Source organism: Anomaloglossus baeobatrachus, chromosome 7 (genome assembly GCF_048569485.1).
Source record: "Anomaloglossus baeobatrachus isolate aAnoBae1 chromosome 7, aAnoBae1.hap1, whole genome shotgun sequence".
NCBI lineage: Eukaryota > Metazoa > Chordata > Amphibia > Anura > Aromobatidae > Anomaloglossus > Anomaloglossus baeobatrachus.
Genome location: NC_134359.1, coordinates 57,238,152 through 57,256,553, shown reverse-complemented (window position 1 = coordinate 57,256,553; position 18,402 = coordinate 57,238,152). Strand labels below are relative to the sequence as shown.

General features: G+C 44.0%; 1 protein-coding gene across 3 annotated transcripts in view; it reads left to right on the top strand.

The window, feature by feature from the left end:
* The window catches only part of TLK1 (tousled like kinase 1), a 523,998-nt gene that overhangs the window by 193,985 nt on the left and 311,611 nt on the right, over nt 1–18,402 (top strand). For all 3 annotated transcript variants that reach the window (XM_075317318.1, XM_075317317.1, XM_075317320.1), the window contains exon 3: nt 12,737–12,799. In XM_075317318.1, the coding sequence (XP_075173433.1) occupies nt 12,754–12,799 (46 nt within the window). In that variant the 5' untranslated portion in view covers nt 12,737–12,753. The remainder of the gene's footprint in view (nt 1–12,736; nt 12,800–18,402) is intronic.

Here is an 18,402-nt window from a genome sequence, read left to right as displayed (position 1 = left end):
CAAATTTTTGAATGGCTATTTAACAATACTATCAAGGCTCCATTTATCCCGGTTGCTTGTGCACCTATTTTTACCACACGTTTTCCTTACATTAATATGCTTAGATACATCACTCTGAACTGCTAACTTCTTTAGCAATGATGTTTTGTGGCTTACCCTCCTTGTGGAGTGTGCCAATGACTGCCTTCTGGACATCTGTCAAGTCAGCAGCCTTCCGCATGATTCTGTAGCCTACTGAACCAGACTAAGGGACTGTTTTAAACGCTTTGGAAGCCTTTGCAGGTGTTTTGTGGTAATTGTAATTTTCTGAGCTGATGACTTTTGGGTTTTCATTAATTGTAAGCCCATAATCATCAACATTAACAGAAATAAACACTTGATCCTCTGTGTATAATTATATATAATAATATTATATTTATTCATTTATATAGCGCTATTAATTTTATTGCGCTTTACATACATTGACTACACTGTCCCCATTGGGGCTCACAATCTAAATTCCCTATCAGTATGTTTTTGGAGTGTGGGAGGAAGCCGGAGTACCCGTAGGAAACCCACGCAAACACAGGGAGAACATACAAACTCCTTGCAGATGTTGTCCTTAGTGGGACTAGAACCCTGGACCCCAGCGCTGCAAGACTGCAGTGCTAACCACTGAGCCACCGTGCCGCACATTAGACTGCACTCAGATGACATCTGAGTGTAGTCTAATGTTTTATACGCACCCATAGACTTAATGGGTGCGTACTGTCCAATATACGCTGCCAATCACAGCATGCAGCGTTTGTTATTTTTTTTTTCTCTTGCCGTATCGGCATGAGAAATAAAATCGCTGGTCTCCATTGCCCCATAATATAACATCAAAGAGGGCTTAAAGAAATTGTCTACTACTAGGACAAACCCTTCTCATTCCCTATGTTTGGCCCCATTTAAAATACAAGAAACTTAAACTCCCCTCCTGTTATGATTCCAGCCTTGTCAGCGCTCGCGTTACCGGGGCTTAGAGTGCGGTTGTGAAATCACTGAGGCCCTGTCCCCATTTACCATCGTCTTCGCTCTTCCCGTCTTCAGAGGTATGCTTAATCAATAGGTAGTGAGGGCTGTGGCTGCCACTTACTTCCTGTGATTGCTCATACATCTGAAGATGGGGAGAGAGAAGACTGCGCTGATTAGACGTAAGGCTTGTGTGACATCACAACCTCACATGAGTCCTGCGACCATGAGCACCAAAACCGCTGGAATTGCACCAGCACAGGAGGGGAGTGTCAGCTTTTTTTTTTTTGTTTTTTTTTCTCAATGGGCTCAAACATTGGGAATGAGACTGGGTTGTGTCACGTGGTATGTACCGATGGAACAGGGGCTCCTAGGCTGACCCTAAGGCTGGGACCCCTGTGGTGTCCCTTATCTCGAAGGTACCCTCGATAGTAGCCAGGTCTGAGCCCCTAGTGTGACCCTGTCTTCTGTCTGAGCTCTGATGCTTCTCTCCCTCCACCCTGGGAGCGGGCCGGAAACCCAGTAACCAAAACTTCACAAATAAGCACAGACAAGGGTAAATGAAAATTTGCTTACACTGTACTTAAACACAAAGGGGGGCAGTATAGGAACAGGGGAGTAAAGAAAAAGGGGAAGGCAAAAACAAAAAGCAGCACCAAATGTGCACTAAAGCACTAAACATTCCAAACTGTACTTATTTTAAAAATTTTGAGATTTTTGGCAAAAAATTGCAATTTCTTGAGCTGCTTCGCCACGTCACGGCAAATCTCATTTGAAGCAGTCCTACACTAAAATATTTTTATAAAATGTGCCATACGGCCTCACATATGAATAGTAGAACTGCTCTTAGCAGCACTCACCTGGTCTATTTCAATCCCGTACCCATGACTGAGTCATGGCTGTGGGCGGGACAGGTCCAAGCAAATGCTGCATGAAGTAAATAGCCTGTGGACAAGGCCTGATGACTTAATGTGAACAGTCACCAACCGCCAAAATCTAGACAGATGGAATACATCCCAAATTGGGGAAGGCTTTTAACACACAACGGCAGGACTTATACACCACGCAAAACCGCAACTTGTGGATCACCATATCACAGGAAGCAAAGCTATATCCGGCAAACAGCCCAGAATCCAGAACACTATAAAAGCTGGAGATGGTGATCAACAGCCTGAGCTCCCAGCAGCTGATCACAGGCCAGCAGAAATTAACTCCCGCTGAAAGGCCCTGTTCGCACACTGCATTTTTACCCACGTTTTGTTTTTGTTTGCGTTTTTGTTGCAGAAATTTCTTGAGAAAATGGTTGTAACCTTTCTGCAGACATTCCCCAGCAAAACCTATGGAAAAAAAAAAAATAGCTGTGCACACACTGCGTATTTTTTTTTTCTCAAGAACATCTTCTGCAGAATTTCCCTGAGAAAAAGTTTGTGCAGGTCACTTTTTTTTCTGCAGGTACCTGCGTTTTTTGCCATAGATAATGGTAAAAAATCGCAGGGACCAACCTGCGGTAAAAATGCATCAAAAACGCGGTAAAAACGCATGCATTTTCGGTGCGTTATTGGTGCGTGTTGTTTTTTTTTTTTTTTTTTTTTTAACGCAAGTGCGCTAATCTTTCAGACTCAAGAAATTTCTTGAGAAAATCTTTTTTCTAGTGCGCACAGGGCCTTAAGCCAGAACCAGTTGACGCCCATGATGGTTCTGTGCAACTAAAGAATCACAGGCAGTTTGTCAGACTCTGCAGTGTGAACAGAGTCCGACGCCACCATGACAACCAGCGAGTGCAACGCTGAACACCGCTTGTTAGGTTGTCCTAGTAATGGACAGTACCTTTAATAATCGCTAAGAATCTGCTCTTTGCTCAGCTGGTATTGGCCACTATATATACAGTTATCAGATAGATTAATATTGGTTCTTCAAAGATATCTTAACCCTTGCTTAAAGGGGTTGTCCGGTCTAAATCCACAAGTCTGAGGCTATGTGCGCACGTTGCGTAATTTCTTGCATTTACGCTACGTTTAGCAATGCAGCATAAATGCATGCGTCCTGCGTCTCCTTGCACAATCTATGAAGATTGTGCATAATTTGTGCGCACGATGATTTTTTGAACACCGCGATTTGAGTGTCAAAAATTTGACAATCTCTGCATTTAAAAAAGCAGCATGTCCATTCTTTTGAGCGTTTTGGCAGCGTTCTACACCCATTCAAATCAATGAGTTGTTGAAAAATGCTAACAAAATGCTAAGCAGTGCGTTTGCACTGCATTTTTGTTGCGATCCGCATGTTTGACATAACAAACGCAGGTCTTTTTGTCAGTCTCTCCCTCCCAACCCCCCCTCTCATATTCACCGATCCAAGATCACCGGCGTTCACACTGCTCCGGCGGCTTCTCTTTTGAAAATGCCGGCCGCTCATTATTCCATCTCGTATTCCCTGCTTCCCCCGCCCACCGGCGCCTATGAATGGTTGCAGTCAGACACGCCCCCCACGCTGAGTGACAGCTGTCTCAATGCAACCATTCACAGCCGCCGGTGGGCGTGTCTATATTGTGAATGTGCAGTAAAAAAAAAATAATTAAAAAAAAAAAACACAACATACGGTCCCCTCCAATTTTGATACCAGCCAGGGTAAAACCACACGGCTGAAGGCTGGTATTCTCAGGATGGGGAGCTCCACGTTATGGGGAGTCCCCCAGCCTAACACTATCAGCAAGCAGCCGCCCGGAATTGCCGTATTCATTAGATGCAACAGTTCCGGGACTCTACCCGGCTCATCCCAAATTGCCCTGGTGCGGTGGCAATCGGGGTAATAAGGAGTGAATGGCAGCAGCCCATAGCTGCCACTAAGTTCTCGGTTAATCATGGCAGGCGTCTCCCTGAGATACCTTCCATGATTAACCTGTAAGTTAAAGAAAATAAACACACACATCCAAAAATCCTTTATTTGGAATGAAAGACAAAAAAACACCCTCTTTCACCACTTTATTAATCCCCAAATACCCCTCCAGGTCCAACGTAATCCACATGAGGTCCCACGACGCATTCAGCTCTGCTACATGAAGCGGACAGTGAGCAGCCACAGACCATGACCACTCTGTAAGTTCAACGTAGCAACTGAAGTGAGCCGCGTGATCAGCGATGACGTCACTCAGGTTACCCGCGGCCACCGCTCTCAGGTGGAGGACTCCTGTTGGCCGCGGGTCACCTGAGTGACGTCACTGCTGATCGTGCTGCTCACTTCAGTCACTCAGGGGATTTGCGGTCACAGGTGAGTCCTTCACGTGTGACTGCAAATCAGGCTGCGACACTGGGAGAGCGAGCCGCGCGATGTAAGTGAAATCGGGTGAAGCTCTGACGTCACTGCTGCGGACTCCTGTGTCCTGGCACTGACCTCGGAGGTTCATCTGAGTTCATGACAGCACACAGAGCCGCGGGATGACAATGAAGTCGGGTGAAGTTCATCCGAGTTCATTCTCATCACCCGACTCTGTCTCTGTCTGCTGTCAACTGGCATGTAGAAGAGCTAAATTGCCGGGGGACCGCACTGGCAAAAATGCATGTAAAATGCATCCAAAATACATGCGTTTTTTATGCATTCTTTTTGTCAAAACGCAATGCTAAGTCTAGCAGAGGGTGCATTTATTTCTGCACTGGTCAGGACGCAGTGTGCGCACGAGCCCTGAAGTCCCTCCATATGTCGCTCTGTAACTGCAGACTTGTGAACCTTCACATCACGCTCACTGTTATCACATGGAGGGGCTGCCGACTTGTAGATACAGACCGGACAACCCCTTTAAGAAATAGTTAAGTGATTGATTGAAATCTAAAAGACTATATTTTTATACAGTTATCGAAAATGGTCGGTGTCAGGATAATTGCTGTTTTGTAGATGTTGCAGGGAGGTCATTAAAATGTTACTATAAAACCTAAAAAATAAAAAACACACCTATGCTTTAACAGGCCATAAGAAGAGTCTTTCTTCCTTTGCAGTCGTCTGCTAGGTCTCGAATGTTTTTGATAACCTTAGAAAGCCACAGTAGGAATATGTCCTGCAGGACAGAAAATTCAATATATTTGTGGATGCTAAGAATACACTTGCCTTGTATTTTGCTATATAATGCCGGCCTGCGCTGTGCCAGCTGAGGGTTTGGGCGTCACCTGTGTGTTCTCCTGCAGCGAAGAAAGAGATTGTATTACTCCTATGCATTGTGTTGCTATGGCAACTTAACTTTTTTTTTTTTTTCCAATTTTTTTTTTAACATCATCTTTGACATTTTTTGTAGTAATATTTCTATAACTGTTGTGATACCCCAGCAGTCATACATTGTTCAAGTGCCTGACATAGGTACCCAGCCAAGATGAGCAGCTAACTGGATTATTGCATTGACCTGTTTTATATCATTTACTACATGAAATGTAATATTTTGTAATTTAATACATATATCTAGTCCATGAAGACGTAATTAATTGTAATGATGACAATTGAGTTCCTAATTCTTTGCCAATTTTCTGTATGCCTGTAGGGTGTACAACGCTAGACGTCTCAAACGCGCGAGAGAATTTTATATAATAGTGTCATCTTAACCACTGCCATTTATCCAAAGGGATAATTATATTGTTACATAGGTTAAAAAAAGACCTAGGTCCATTAGGTTCAACCTTTCTCCACCAATTATACATTTTATTTGTCACTAAATTATCAATAATCCATATTACGAGTATTAGTGATGAGCGGGCACTACCATGCTCAGGTGCTTGGTACTCGTAACTAGTGATGAGCGAGCACTACCATGCTCGGGTGCTCTGTACTTGTAACTAGTGATGAGCGGGCACTACCATGCTCGGTTGTTCAATACTCATAACTAGTGATGAGCGGGCACTACCATGCTCGGGTGCTCTGTACTCGTAACTAGTGATGAGTGAGCACTACCATGCTTGGGTGCTCAGTACTCGTAACTAGTGATGAGCGGGCACTACCATGCTCGGTTGTTCAATACTCGTAACTAGTGATGAGCGAGCACTACCATGCTCGGGTGCTCTGTACTCGTAACTAGTGATGAGTGAGCACTACCATGCTTGGGTGCTCTGTACTCGTAACTAGTGATGAGCGGGCATTACCATGCTCGGGTGCTCTGTACTCGTGACTAGTGATGAGCGGGCACTACCATGCTCTGGTGCTCTGTACTTGTAACTAGTGATGAGCGGGCATTACCATGCTCGGGTGCTCTGTACTCGTGACTAGTGATTAGCGAACACTACCATGCTCGGGTGCTCTGTACTCGTAACTAGTGATGAGCGGGCACTACCATGCTCGGGTGCTCTGTACTCGTAACTAGTGATGAGTGAGCACTACCATGCTCGGGTGTTCAGTACTCGTGACTAGTGATTAGTGAACACTACCATACTCTGGTTTTTGGTGCTCGTAACGAGTATTTGGAAGCTTCAACGGGCTCAACTCATTTACCAAGTGTAATGGAAACGAATGGGAAACTTGAGCATTTTTCTGTAAGATTTTCTGGATAAATGCTGAATACCCCATTGACTTCCATTATTGTCACAATGACTATGGGGATAGCAGTGAACTGGGGCTCCTAAGCTGACGCTCAGGCTAGGGGGCCATATGCTATTCCCAGTCTCAGGGATACCCCTAAAGGTGGGGAATTCTTGATTCTTCTTCCTGGGCCTTTCCTTAGCAACCCTGATTTGATACCCTTTCCCCCCCCCAGGGGGAACTGGGATGGGAGTGAGATTAAACCCACAAAAATAGACAGTGGAAACCAAACTCTGTCACACAGCACATACACACAGAGGTATAAGACAGTAATAGATAAGGAGGAAATTAAGAGCAGGGAGGAAACAACAAGGCGATGGGTAAACTCCTCATCCACTTCAGGCAAAAAGCAACACTTTCCAGATAGTCTGGGACACCATAATACACAGACCAACACAGTATAATCTATAGCTGGCATAGGTAGAAGACTTCATCCATCTTAAATGTGAGAGGAGCAGATGTTATTGGCTTCCTCAAAACATGTGATCAGGGGAGCCTAACAAGCAGGCTAGCAGAGGTTAACTCTTGCTTCCCTCACTATGACTGAGCACACAGCAGGTGGACACCAGAGCCAGAGTCTGCTTGTGTTGATCAGAGAAACCATCGGGCAGAGCTTCAGAATTTGCAATGTGAATAGAGCCCGACACCGCCATAACTGTCAGCAAAGTTCTTTCAAAACTCTGTTTGACAGTTGTACTCTATAAACGAGTCAAGCTCTTCCAACTGCTCATTCCGAGTACCGAGCACCTGAGCATGGTAGTGCTCACTCATCACTAGTTACCAGTACCTGAGCATGGTAGTGCTCACTCATCACTAGTTACGAGTACCGAGCACCTGAGCATGGTAGTGCTCACTCATCACTAGTTACGAGTACCGAGCACCTGAGCATGGTAGTGCTCACTCATCACTAGTTACGAGTACTGAGCACCCGAGCATGGTAGTGCTCACTCATCACTAGTTACGAGTACAGAGCACCTGAGCATGGTAGTGCTCACTCATCACTAGTTACGAGTACTGAGCACCCGAGCACGGTAGTGCTCACTCATCACTAGTTACCAGTACTGAGCACCGGAGCATGGTAGTGCCCGCTCATCACTAGTTACGAGTACAGAGCACCTGAGCATGGTAGTGCTCACTCATCACTAGTTACGAGTACAGAGCACCTGAGCATGGTAGTGCCCGCTCATCACTAGTTACGAGTACCAAGTACCCGAGCATGGCAGTGCCCGCTCATCACTAGTTACGAGTACCAAGTACCCGAGCATGGCAGTGCTTGCTCATCACTAAATGTTATGTGTATAGTTCCATAGCTTGAAAAAGATCTAGTTCCATAGGTAGATAAGGTGATGTTCTTATTTAGACATAGGTATACTGTGTCTGCCGTACGTTTCAAACAATTGCCTGTATAGTTACATCCCTGTCTGTCTTTTACTCTTGAAGAAGACAAAAATACCACGGATGAGTTGATCAGGAAGACCGGTCACAGAGATGGGTCCACGTGGCCTCTACCCTCCCTACAAAGTTAGACTGAGAAGTGAGAAGCCATCAGAGACCTACCTCATTGACTGGTCTTCCCAGTTCAATGATATTTTCTTTGAAGCACCGTGTATATATCAGAACCATTTCTTATTAGGGAACCGGTCCCTAGTTCATGCTGCCCGCTTGATGCTATTTAACCCTCTGCGAGATGAGTTGTACTTTTGAATGGAACCATTCATTTTATCATGTGATGTACTGTAAAGTGAAAAAATTATGTTAGGCAAAATTGCAACAAAAGTGCAAATCTGGGGAGTGGGCTGTCAGTCAGCATGATATCCACAGTCCCGTCTTGTCAACAGAATGAAAGAGAAACATTTTCTCTATTGAGGTGACTACAGCTGCAGACACTGAATCACCGGTAGAAGCCATCTATGCCCGCTCTGTGCCAGCAGAGATCAGTGGCGGGCACAACAGACATGTAGTTAGCAACTACCTGCGTGTTAAGCCCGCTACACACCCTTCAATATATCTCACAATCTGTCGTTGGGGTCAAGTTGTAAGTGACGCACATCCGGCATCGTTTGTGAGGTATCTGCGTGTGACATCTACGTGCGATCAGGATTGAACGCAAAACCGTTGATCGCAAACACATCGTATCATTCTCTAGAATTGAGCGTTTTGTTGCACGAACCTAGAATTGTAACGTGTGACATCCCTCATACGATTTTGGTGTCTGATGCTATGTGCGCAGGTGTGCGCTCTGCACCGCAGCTTAAAAAAGGTCCGCTTCAGAGCGCAGCTGAAAAGCTGCGTTCTGAAGCGCCTCACAATGTCTGTCATTCACTAATCTGTCAGTCGGTCACTATCTCTGTCCCTCACTCTCTGTCCATGTCAGTCTATCCCCCTCTCTCATATACTCACCGATCCCCGGCGCTGCACGGCGTTCACACTGCTCCGGCGGCTTTTACTGTTTTGAAAAAGCCGGCCGCCCATTAAACAATCTCGTATTCCCTGCTTTCCCCGCCCACCGGCGCCTATGATTGGTTACAGTGAGACACGCCCCCACGCTGAGTGACAGGTGTCACACTGCACCCAATCACAGCAGCCGGTGGGCGTGTCTATACTGTGTAGTGAAATAAATAATTAAATAATGAAAAAAAACGGCGTGCGGTTCCCCCCAATTTTAAAACCAGCCAGATAAAGCCATACGGCTGAAGGCTGGTATTCTCAGGATGGGGAGCTCCACGTTATGGGGAGCCCCCCAGCCTAACAATATCAGCCAACAGCCGCCCAGAATTGCCGCATACATTATATGCGACAGTTCTGGGACTGTACCCGGCTCTTCCCGATTTGCCCTGGTGCGTTGGCAAATCGAGGTAATAAGGAGTTATTGGCAGCCCATAGCTGCCAATAAGTCCTAGATTAATCATGTCAGGCGTCTATGAGACACCCTCCATGATTAATCTGTAAATTACAGTAAATAAACACACACACCCGAAAAAATCCTTTATTAGAAATAAAAAACACAAACATATACCCTGGTTCACCACTTTAATCAGCCCCAAAAAGCCCTCCATGTCCGGCGTAATCCAGGATGCTCCAGCGTCGCTTCCAGCGCTGCTGCATGGAGGTGACCGGAGCTGCAGAATACACCGCCGCTCCGGTCACCTCCACGCAAGTAATGAAGACAGCCGCGCGATCAGCTGCTGTCACTGAGGTTACCCGCTGTCACTGGATCCAGCGGTGGCCGCGGGTAACCTCAGTGACAGCTCAGCTGATCGCGCTACTCACCTCAGTTGCTGCGTGGAGGTGATAGGAGCAGCGGTGAGTAGCACGATCAGCTGAGCTGTCACTGAGGTTACCCGCGGCCACCGCTGGATCCAGTGACAGCGGGTAACCTCAGTGACAGCAGCTGATCGCACTTCTGTCTTCATTACCTGCGTGGAGGTGACCGGAGCGGCGGTGTGTGCTGCAGCTCCGGTCACCTCCATGCAGCAGCGCTGGATGCGACGCTGGAGCATCCTGGATTACGCCGGACATGGAGGGCTTTTTGGGGCTGATTAAAGTGGTGAACCAGGGTATATGTTTGTGTTTTTTATTTCTAATAAAGGATTTTTTCGGGTGTGTGTGTTTATTTACTGTAATTTACAGATTAATCATGGAGGGTGTCTCATAGACGCCTGACATGATTAATCTAGGACTTATTGGCAGCTATGGGCTTCCAATAACTCCTTATTACCCCGATTTGCCAATGCACCAGGGCAAATCGGGAAGAGCCGGGTACAGTCCCAGAACTGTCGCATATAATGTATGCGGCAATTCTGGGCGGCTGTTGGCTGATATTGTTAGGCTGGGGGGCTCCCCATAACGTGGAGCTCCCCATCCTGAGAATACCAGCCTTCAGCCGTATGGCTTTATCTGGCTGGTTTTAAAATTGGGGGGAACCGCACGCCGTTTTTTTTCATTATTTAATTATTTATTTCACTACACAGTATAGACACGCCCACCGGCTGCTGTGATTGGGTGCAGTGTGACACCTGTCACTCAGAGTGGGGGCGTGTCTCACTGTAACCAATCATAGGCGCCGGTGGGCGGGGAAAGCAGGGAATACGAGATTGTTTAATGGGCGGCCGGCTTTTTCAAAACAGTAAAAGCCGCCGGAGCAGTGTGAACGCCGTGCAGCGCCGGGGATTGGGGATTGGTGAGTATGAGAGAGGGCTGCTAACTTCAGTAATTTAGGAGATTAGCGGTCACCGGTGAGTCCTTCACTGGTGACCGCTAATCAGGACGTGACACAGACAGAGCCGCAGCATGACCATGAAGTCGGGTGAAGTTCACCCGAGTTCATTCTGATAGTGCGGCTCTGTCTGTGTCTGCTGTCATCTGCCATTCAGCTCTGCTACATGGCTGTCTGTGTCTGCTGTTAGCGGCCATGTAGCAGAGCTGAATGGCAGATGACATAGTAAAAACGCATCCCTACACAGTACACACGCTTGGCAAGTCAATAAATAAAAAAAGAAAAAAAAAAAAAAAGGTGCCCAATGCATACGTCACAGAACACATGATCTAAAGGATCGCACACAAAATTGACCAATTTAACATAGACTACTAACGCTCGTGTGACAGCAAATGAACGACCAACGCGCAATCTCATAAGATCCCGTATGCAACCTGGGCGTGTCACATCGCAAATGCGATTGTACAACTAATTGCAACGTGTAAAGTGGGCTTTAGTTAATTAAATTGTCCCCAGTAATTTCAGTTAACTTCATGACACGATGTACCGTATTTTTCGCTTTATTAGACGCACTTTTGTTCCCCCAAATTTTGGGGGAATGTAGGGGATGCATCTTATAATCCGAATATACAGATTATATACTGCAGGGCCCAGGGGAGATGAGGGCAATTCTGGAGCGGTGCTGGAGGCTGAGGCAGGCTGATAGAGGCTGGTGGAGGCTGCAGCGGGAGATCTCTTGCTCCCGCTCATATAATATGCACTGCCGCTGTCCATCACCGTGGTTCTGAAACTGCACCGCGGTGATGGGCTGGGGCAGCGGCGCATATTGTATGTGCCTGCGCCCCTCTTTGATGGCACATGCCCCCCCCCTGTGTTAGATATGGCCCCCATGCTGCTGCTTCCCATAGTAAAATAAAAAACTCTTTACTTACCTCCTCCAGCGTGTCTCCCCGGTGTCTTCGTGCTGAAGCTGTGATCATGCACGCAGAGATGTCACTCTGCTGTACCGATCACATGACCAGCACCGAGAACCAGGAAGTGCAGGAGCTCAGCAGCACGGAGGGAGACACGAGGGAGGACAGTGCTGGAGAAGGTAAGTAAAGAGTTTATTTTACTATAAGCAGCAGCATGGGGCCATATCAAACACAGGGTGATGTCTGCCAGCCACAGGGGGCCATGGACAGCAATAGGGGCCGTGTGCCAGCCACAGGGGGCCATGGACGGCAATAGGGGCCGTGTGCCAGCCACAGGGGGCCATGGACAGCAATAGGGGCCGTGTGCCAGCCACAGGGGGCCATGGGCAGCAATAGGGGCCGTGTGCCAGCCACAGGGGGCCATGGGCAGCAATAGGGGCCGTGTGCCAGCCACAGGGGGCCATGGGCAACAATAGGGGCCGTGTGCCAGCCACAGGGGGCCATGGGCAACAATAGGGGCCGTGTGCCAGCCACAGGGGGCCATGGGCAGCAATAGGCTAATGGGCTAAGTTTAGGATGGGGGGGGCTATGAGGGACATATACCCTATATGATTTGTTAGAAGGACACTGGCATTATAAGACGGACCCCATTTATTAAAAAAAAAAAAATCTCTTTTCCTTCACCAAATTTGGGGGTGCGTCTTATTATCAGGTGTGTCTTATAATGCGAAAAATCCGGTACTTTACTTTTTTATGCTTTTTTTTTTATTTTACCCTTTTTACCTCTTTTCTGTCCTTATTTTCTTTTTTGCCCAGATTCTTTTGTCTTTCTTTTCAAAAAGTAAATTGTGACACTCGGAATTGTTTTAGTCTTGATCAAATAGGTTTATTTTTTCCGCGGTATTAATTTTCAAAGACTTCTGATTTGCATATGAGTGAAATAACTTTCCTATTTTCTCAAATGGGAATTTTTTTTTTGTAATTAAATATATTCGACTATCAAAATCCATCTGTTATCCAGTCTGAAAATTAATAATGAATCCTTTTTTTTTTTTTTTTATTTCAGCAAAAGGCGAGTTTTCAATGTTCTACGCTTCTGTTGAGAACACCGACTATTTACTGCATTGGGGTGAGTATCCGCTCTATATACTTTTTGCCTTTAGAATTTATGTAAATGACGGCGTTTTTTCTTTCCACTTTTTCACATGTACATATGTATGCAAATTCATTTTGAAGTAAATATGTCAATCTGGTCAAAAGCAAACAATATTACCTAGATTGCCCAACAATAAAGCGTGGGCTTCTCCTGGCAACTGCTGTCAGAGCACCTTCTCGATGGGTAATGAGCTGTAGGTTTTTTATTGTGTGTACTTCCAGTGAATTATTACTCGGATTATCTCATCTTTTTCTTCTATCCTATAAAGCAAGTTGCGAATGTATTCTTAATGATCAAATGACTATGAGAATTCTCGTATAATTCATTTCCCCTCTTAAAAAAAGTGAATTTTAAATGCAATTATTCCTTCGGTAGCAAAGTATGCGTATTAAGAAAAAGCTTTACAGTTCAAGCTCCGGCTTTATTGTAAGGCAACACGGAAAGATTAAAATTAAAATCTTACAAGAAAACATATTATTAACACCTGGTGCCTAATCCAAAATTACTTTAATTGGCAAAAGGCACTCATATTGTCTATGAAGGTAATGGGTTATTTCCGAATCACAACAGTTGTTTAGCAGCAGTGTTTTAAGGCCTAAGACACACGGCATGAAAATCGGAGCGAGTGGAATGTGATAAAACATCGCCTTCCACTCCGACCAATATTCGCCTATGTGCCAGCACCCATGAGCGATTATTTTCTCAACCCTAATCGGACCGAGAAAACAATCGCAGCATGCTTGCGGGTGCAAAGCGATCCTTGTTTCTATCGCACTCATTCAAGTCTATGGGGCGAGAGAAAAATCGCACTGCACTCGCGGTAAACCGGTGTACTGCGAGTGCAGAGCGAGAATGGCAATAGCCGGCAACGGAGGGAGAGGGAGATAAATCCCTCCCTCTGCTCCTCAGTGCCGGCCCGCCCCTCCGCAGCGCCAGCCCGCCCTTCCTCAGAGCCGGCCCGCCCCCTGCAGCTGTGGTCTGATCGCACGATCGGACCTCAGTCGCAGTGACACTCGCATGACACTCCGCTCCTGCTGTACTGCCAGCGTGAGCCGAGTGTCATGCGAGGATCGCAGTAGTCCCCCGTGTGGCCCCGGCCTAACATGAAGCTTGCAAAATTTTCAACAGGGTCCACAATTATTATAGGATGTAATAGTATTTCTCTTCTAATATATGCCAAATTGAAGGCCCAACCTAGGCTCCAGGATATGGGTGCAATTGAAATACATGCACATACTATAGGTACTCCTCTGGATATCCGTGTGAGCAGCCTCCTGATATCTCCAGTATTAGATCAGCATATCTATTGGGAGTACAACGTCCTAGAAATTAAGGTGGGTCAGAGCTTTCTGCTGCACATGCTCATAGATTCGTGTCCTATTAACTTTCTAGACTATAGAGTAAACCCCAGCACTCAAATGATAGACAATTGAAATAAATTTTGCAATTTTGAAGAAAAAAAAAATTATTTGTTTTGATATTCTGCAAAAAGTGCACTGAAGTGAAAAGCAAAACCCCCGACGTTTTGGCTACTGGAGCCTTTTTCAAGGTTTTGTATGGAAAATGAATGGGAGCAACATGGGTCATGGCTGCCATTCAGTACATATAAGAGCACGGTTCCAGGCATAACCGGGTTGTCGCTAGCACCACTGCCACCACTGCTTCATAAGGACCAATAGCACCTACCTATAGTGGTCGAGCCAGGCTTATCCTCTCTATTAACTTTCTAGGACAGGGTTTGTGATTGCTGATGATAGGAAAGACACAAAAATCGCGAATAGGGTCTTTTCCTGGTGGAACCAGAATAAAACAAATTCAGGGAATCTCTCATCTAGGATAGTTGTGCAAGTCACATCTACTATATGAATCCTAGTGTAATGCTAGGTACGGGGAAGTACCAAGTGCACGGCCAAAGGTAAGGGAAACCCTGTGTCTGGGGAAGGGGGAGATGGTGACCCCTGACCAAACCTACTACTAGTCCCTGGGGTTCCTCACCACCCTAGATAGGTTCCGAACCTATGCGCCGAGCCAGATACCTGACCCTAGGTATTCCTAGTGCTGGAACCTAAACGGGGAACTGATGTAATTTTGTTATTCTTCTATGCTTTTTTTGAGTTTTAAACTCCTTCAGGAATCAAAAATCAGTGATGTACATCAGTGATTTTTTTTTTCCTGAAGGAGTTTAAGGCTATGTCCGCACGTTGCTTTTTACCTGCTTTTTACCTGCTTTTTTGCTGCTTTTTCAACTGCAGCGTTTAATGGCACAATGGTTGTCTTCTGCTTTTCAAGCAAAGTCTATGAGAATTTTGGTTTCTTGTCCGCACTATGCAGTTCAAACTGCAGCCTTTTTGTTGCAGAACTTTGGTCAAAAACTCAGCTTTGCAGTGCAAAACCCAAATGGCAAAAACAATTGACATGTCAATTGTTTTTGCCATTTGGGTTTTGCACTGCAAAGCTGAGTTTTTGACCAAAGTTCTGCAACAAAAAGGCTGCAGTTTGAACTGCATAGTGCGGACAAGAAACCCAAATTCCCATAGACTTTGCTTGAAAAGCAGAACACAACCATTTTGGCATTAAACGCTGCAGTTGAAAAAGCAGCAAAAAAGCAGGTAAAAAGCATCGTGCGGACATAGCCTAATACTCCGAAACGCATAGACAAATAATATTACAAATCCATCTCAGTCTGACCGTCTTCTTTCCCCTTTCTCTTCTCTACTCTGCTTTTTAGGACAGGTTTTTGTCAGTGTAACAAGATGGTTCCTAAGGTGGCTACACACATTTGATGAGAGAACAACAATTTACTGGTGAATATTGATGGATGGATCTCTAGTCTTGACTTTTGTTTAGCCAGGGCTGGCGCGATGTCATCATGGTGGTGTGTTGCACAGATGATGTTACGCCAGTCCGGCTAGTCAAATGCTGTGGCAGGGATCGAGGAAGATAAGAGATTTGCGACCTCAAGTCCACCAGCCAGGGACTACTGACCTGGTCAATGGACTGGAGACTCACAAATTGATCTGACCTTCTCTACAGGTGAATGTTTGTTATTCTGAAGCAGCCATACACATTTTAGTCAATGTTGGCCTTTACTTGAATAATGCAACCACTTTTAGCCACCGAGAGGTAGCATAAAAGGGTCAAAGGACCCCATCGGATGAACAATGTTTTAGGAAAAACACAGACACTCTTATTGTGGGGCCTAGTACTGCAAATACCTATTCAAATGACCCCATATACCAGTTTTCCCCAACTCCAGTCCTCAAGGCCCACCAAGAGTGCATAATTTCAGGATCTTTTTGGATTGCAGAGGTGATAATTTATTTACCTGCACAGACGATTAATTAAACACCTGTGTAATACTAATGAAATCCTGAAAACATGCACTGTTGGCGGGCCTTAAGGACTGGAGTTGGGGAACCCCTGCCTTACGCTGATCTGATCATGTTCCCTTGCATCCTGAGAGCACACTTGCTACTCTACAAGTGGAACGTATTCAGAGGCTCTTAAAACAAACAATTTTTTAATACAAGCATTGTTTTCTAGAATTTGTTTTTTTTTTATGTTTTCTATGCACATGGTACCAAGGTAAGGTTTCACCAGCCTTACGAACGTCTTGTTTTTGGGGGCGATATCTATGGGCTATGTTGGTCAGTAGCCACTACAACAGGGTTTCCTTAAATGATTCATGGATCTTCCCTTTTGGTTTTGTTGGCTTTTATACATGAAGCTGTCCCGGAAACAGACCATGAATGTAACTTTAGATTCCTGAAATAGATCACCTTATGACCCTTTACAAGTATCTGACAACACACAGCATCATGTGTCTGCCGTCCGTACAACAACATTCCTTAAGACATTTGCCTTGCTGTTGAGAGGGCAAGACAGGTGCTAAGAACCCTCAACGAAATGGCTACTAACTAAATCATTAAAAACGTAAAAAGCCTAATAAGCAAGACTACAACAAAGTGTCAGAACACACATTAATATGTCTGAATATAAGAAAAAGTCCTATATTTTAAGTTAATTTATAGATTGCAATTATCTCTTCTGATTCAAGGTAAGTCTGAGATGGATGATCATTCACGAATTGTAACATCAGAATTTGAGAATCTGCCGCTTCTAGCCAAATTATTTTTTATGTATACATAGTGGTTAAATTCTTAAAGCTGTTGATTAAAAAAACAAAAATAAAAACTCTTTGGCCTAGAAAACCCAAATATATCCCAGGCCTCCGGACCAAGTGGGGTTTTTCTCTTTTTATATTTTTTAATGTATCCCAAGAGATTTCATTTTTGCCTTAATTCTTTCATCAACAAGTTTTATAATGGCTTAGTTTGTTGTTGTTCTTCACGGACGTATTTTCTATTAACGCATTATTTGGGTACTTATAAATGTATTGTTTACTTTTTGTAAACATTTTTGAGGGGAAATAGATAAAATTGCAAATTCACTATTGTTTTATGTAATGCTTAACTCTTAATTATGAACTTTATTCTATTGGATCAGTAATTTTATGCTGCTACCAAATCTAACGTATATAGTAATTTTATCTTTTGGTACTTTTTGCTTCGTAGTTTTATGGTGAAAACAAAAAAAAAAATCTTAATATAACGTATATAATTCATGGGTGTAGGCTTGCATTTTTTTTTAAAAAAATTTTTGCACCATTTTGGTCTGCGTATAATTTTTGTGTTTTTCTTTGTTTTTGTTTTTTTTTACTATACTAATTAAAATAAATTGCCGTTTCGTCTTGTTTTTTTTTTTTTTAAACGTCACGTGTGCTGTGATAAAAAAAAAAAAAATCTTACTTTCCAGGGGTTACTTATTATTATTATTATACTTATTATTATTATTATTATAATAATAATAATAATCATACATATACATATATATATATATATATATATTTTTTTTTTTTTTTAAACCTATTTTTAATTTTTATTAATATTGAGAAAACTCTTGCATTACAATTTATTGAACTTAATTTCCCTTTTCTTTGTCTTACCGCAAGACTGTATTGTATTCCTTAGCATTAGAGGACAGACAAGCAGCGTATTTTCACCATTAGGATTAAGACTGGACTTGGAATTTCAAAATTGTTTACAATATAAGACGCAAATTAATTGTAAGATAAAATAAATGAAATATAAATAATGCAGATGCCCCACACCTTTTTATTCATAGTTAAGAAGTGAAAAAAGTAATGGCATAATTTATATACAAATGTAAAGAGTTTTACAAAAGATTGTAATATATTAAATTACAAGTAGATAAATATAGAAACAAATATATCGTCTTAAAAAGTGAAGAATACAAACAAAAAAAAGCTTTTTGTCAAAAATGTGAGAATCTCCTAGTAGCACTGATTGATGTGACCTTAAAAGTTTTTTTTTTTTATAGTAAAAATGTTACAAGAGATGACTGCAAAATTGTGTGACAGAACGCTGTCAGAGGCTGCGGTCATTGTCACAGCCTCTTCCCATTCCCTGAAATGAAGCGTCATCAGTAATGGCCCCTTCAGGGGTTGGGCTTGTCCCTGTTCTGAGGTTGTCAAGTCCGACATATACTCGGTAGAT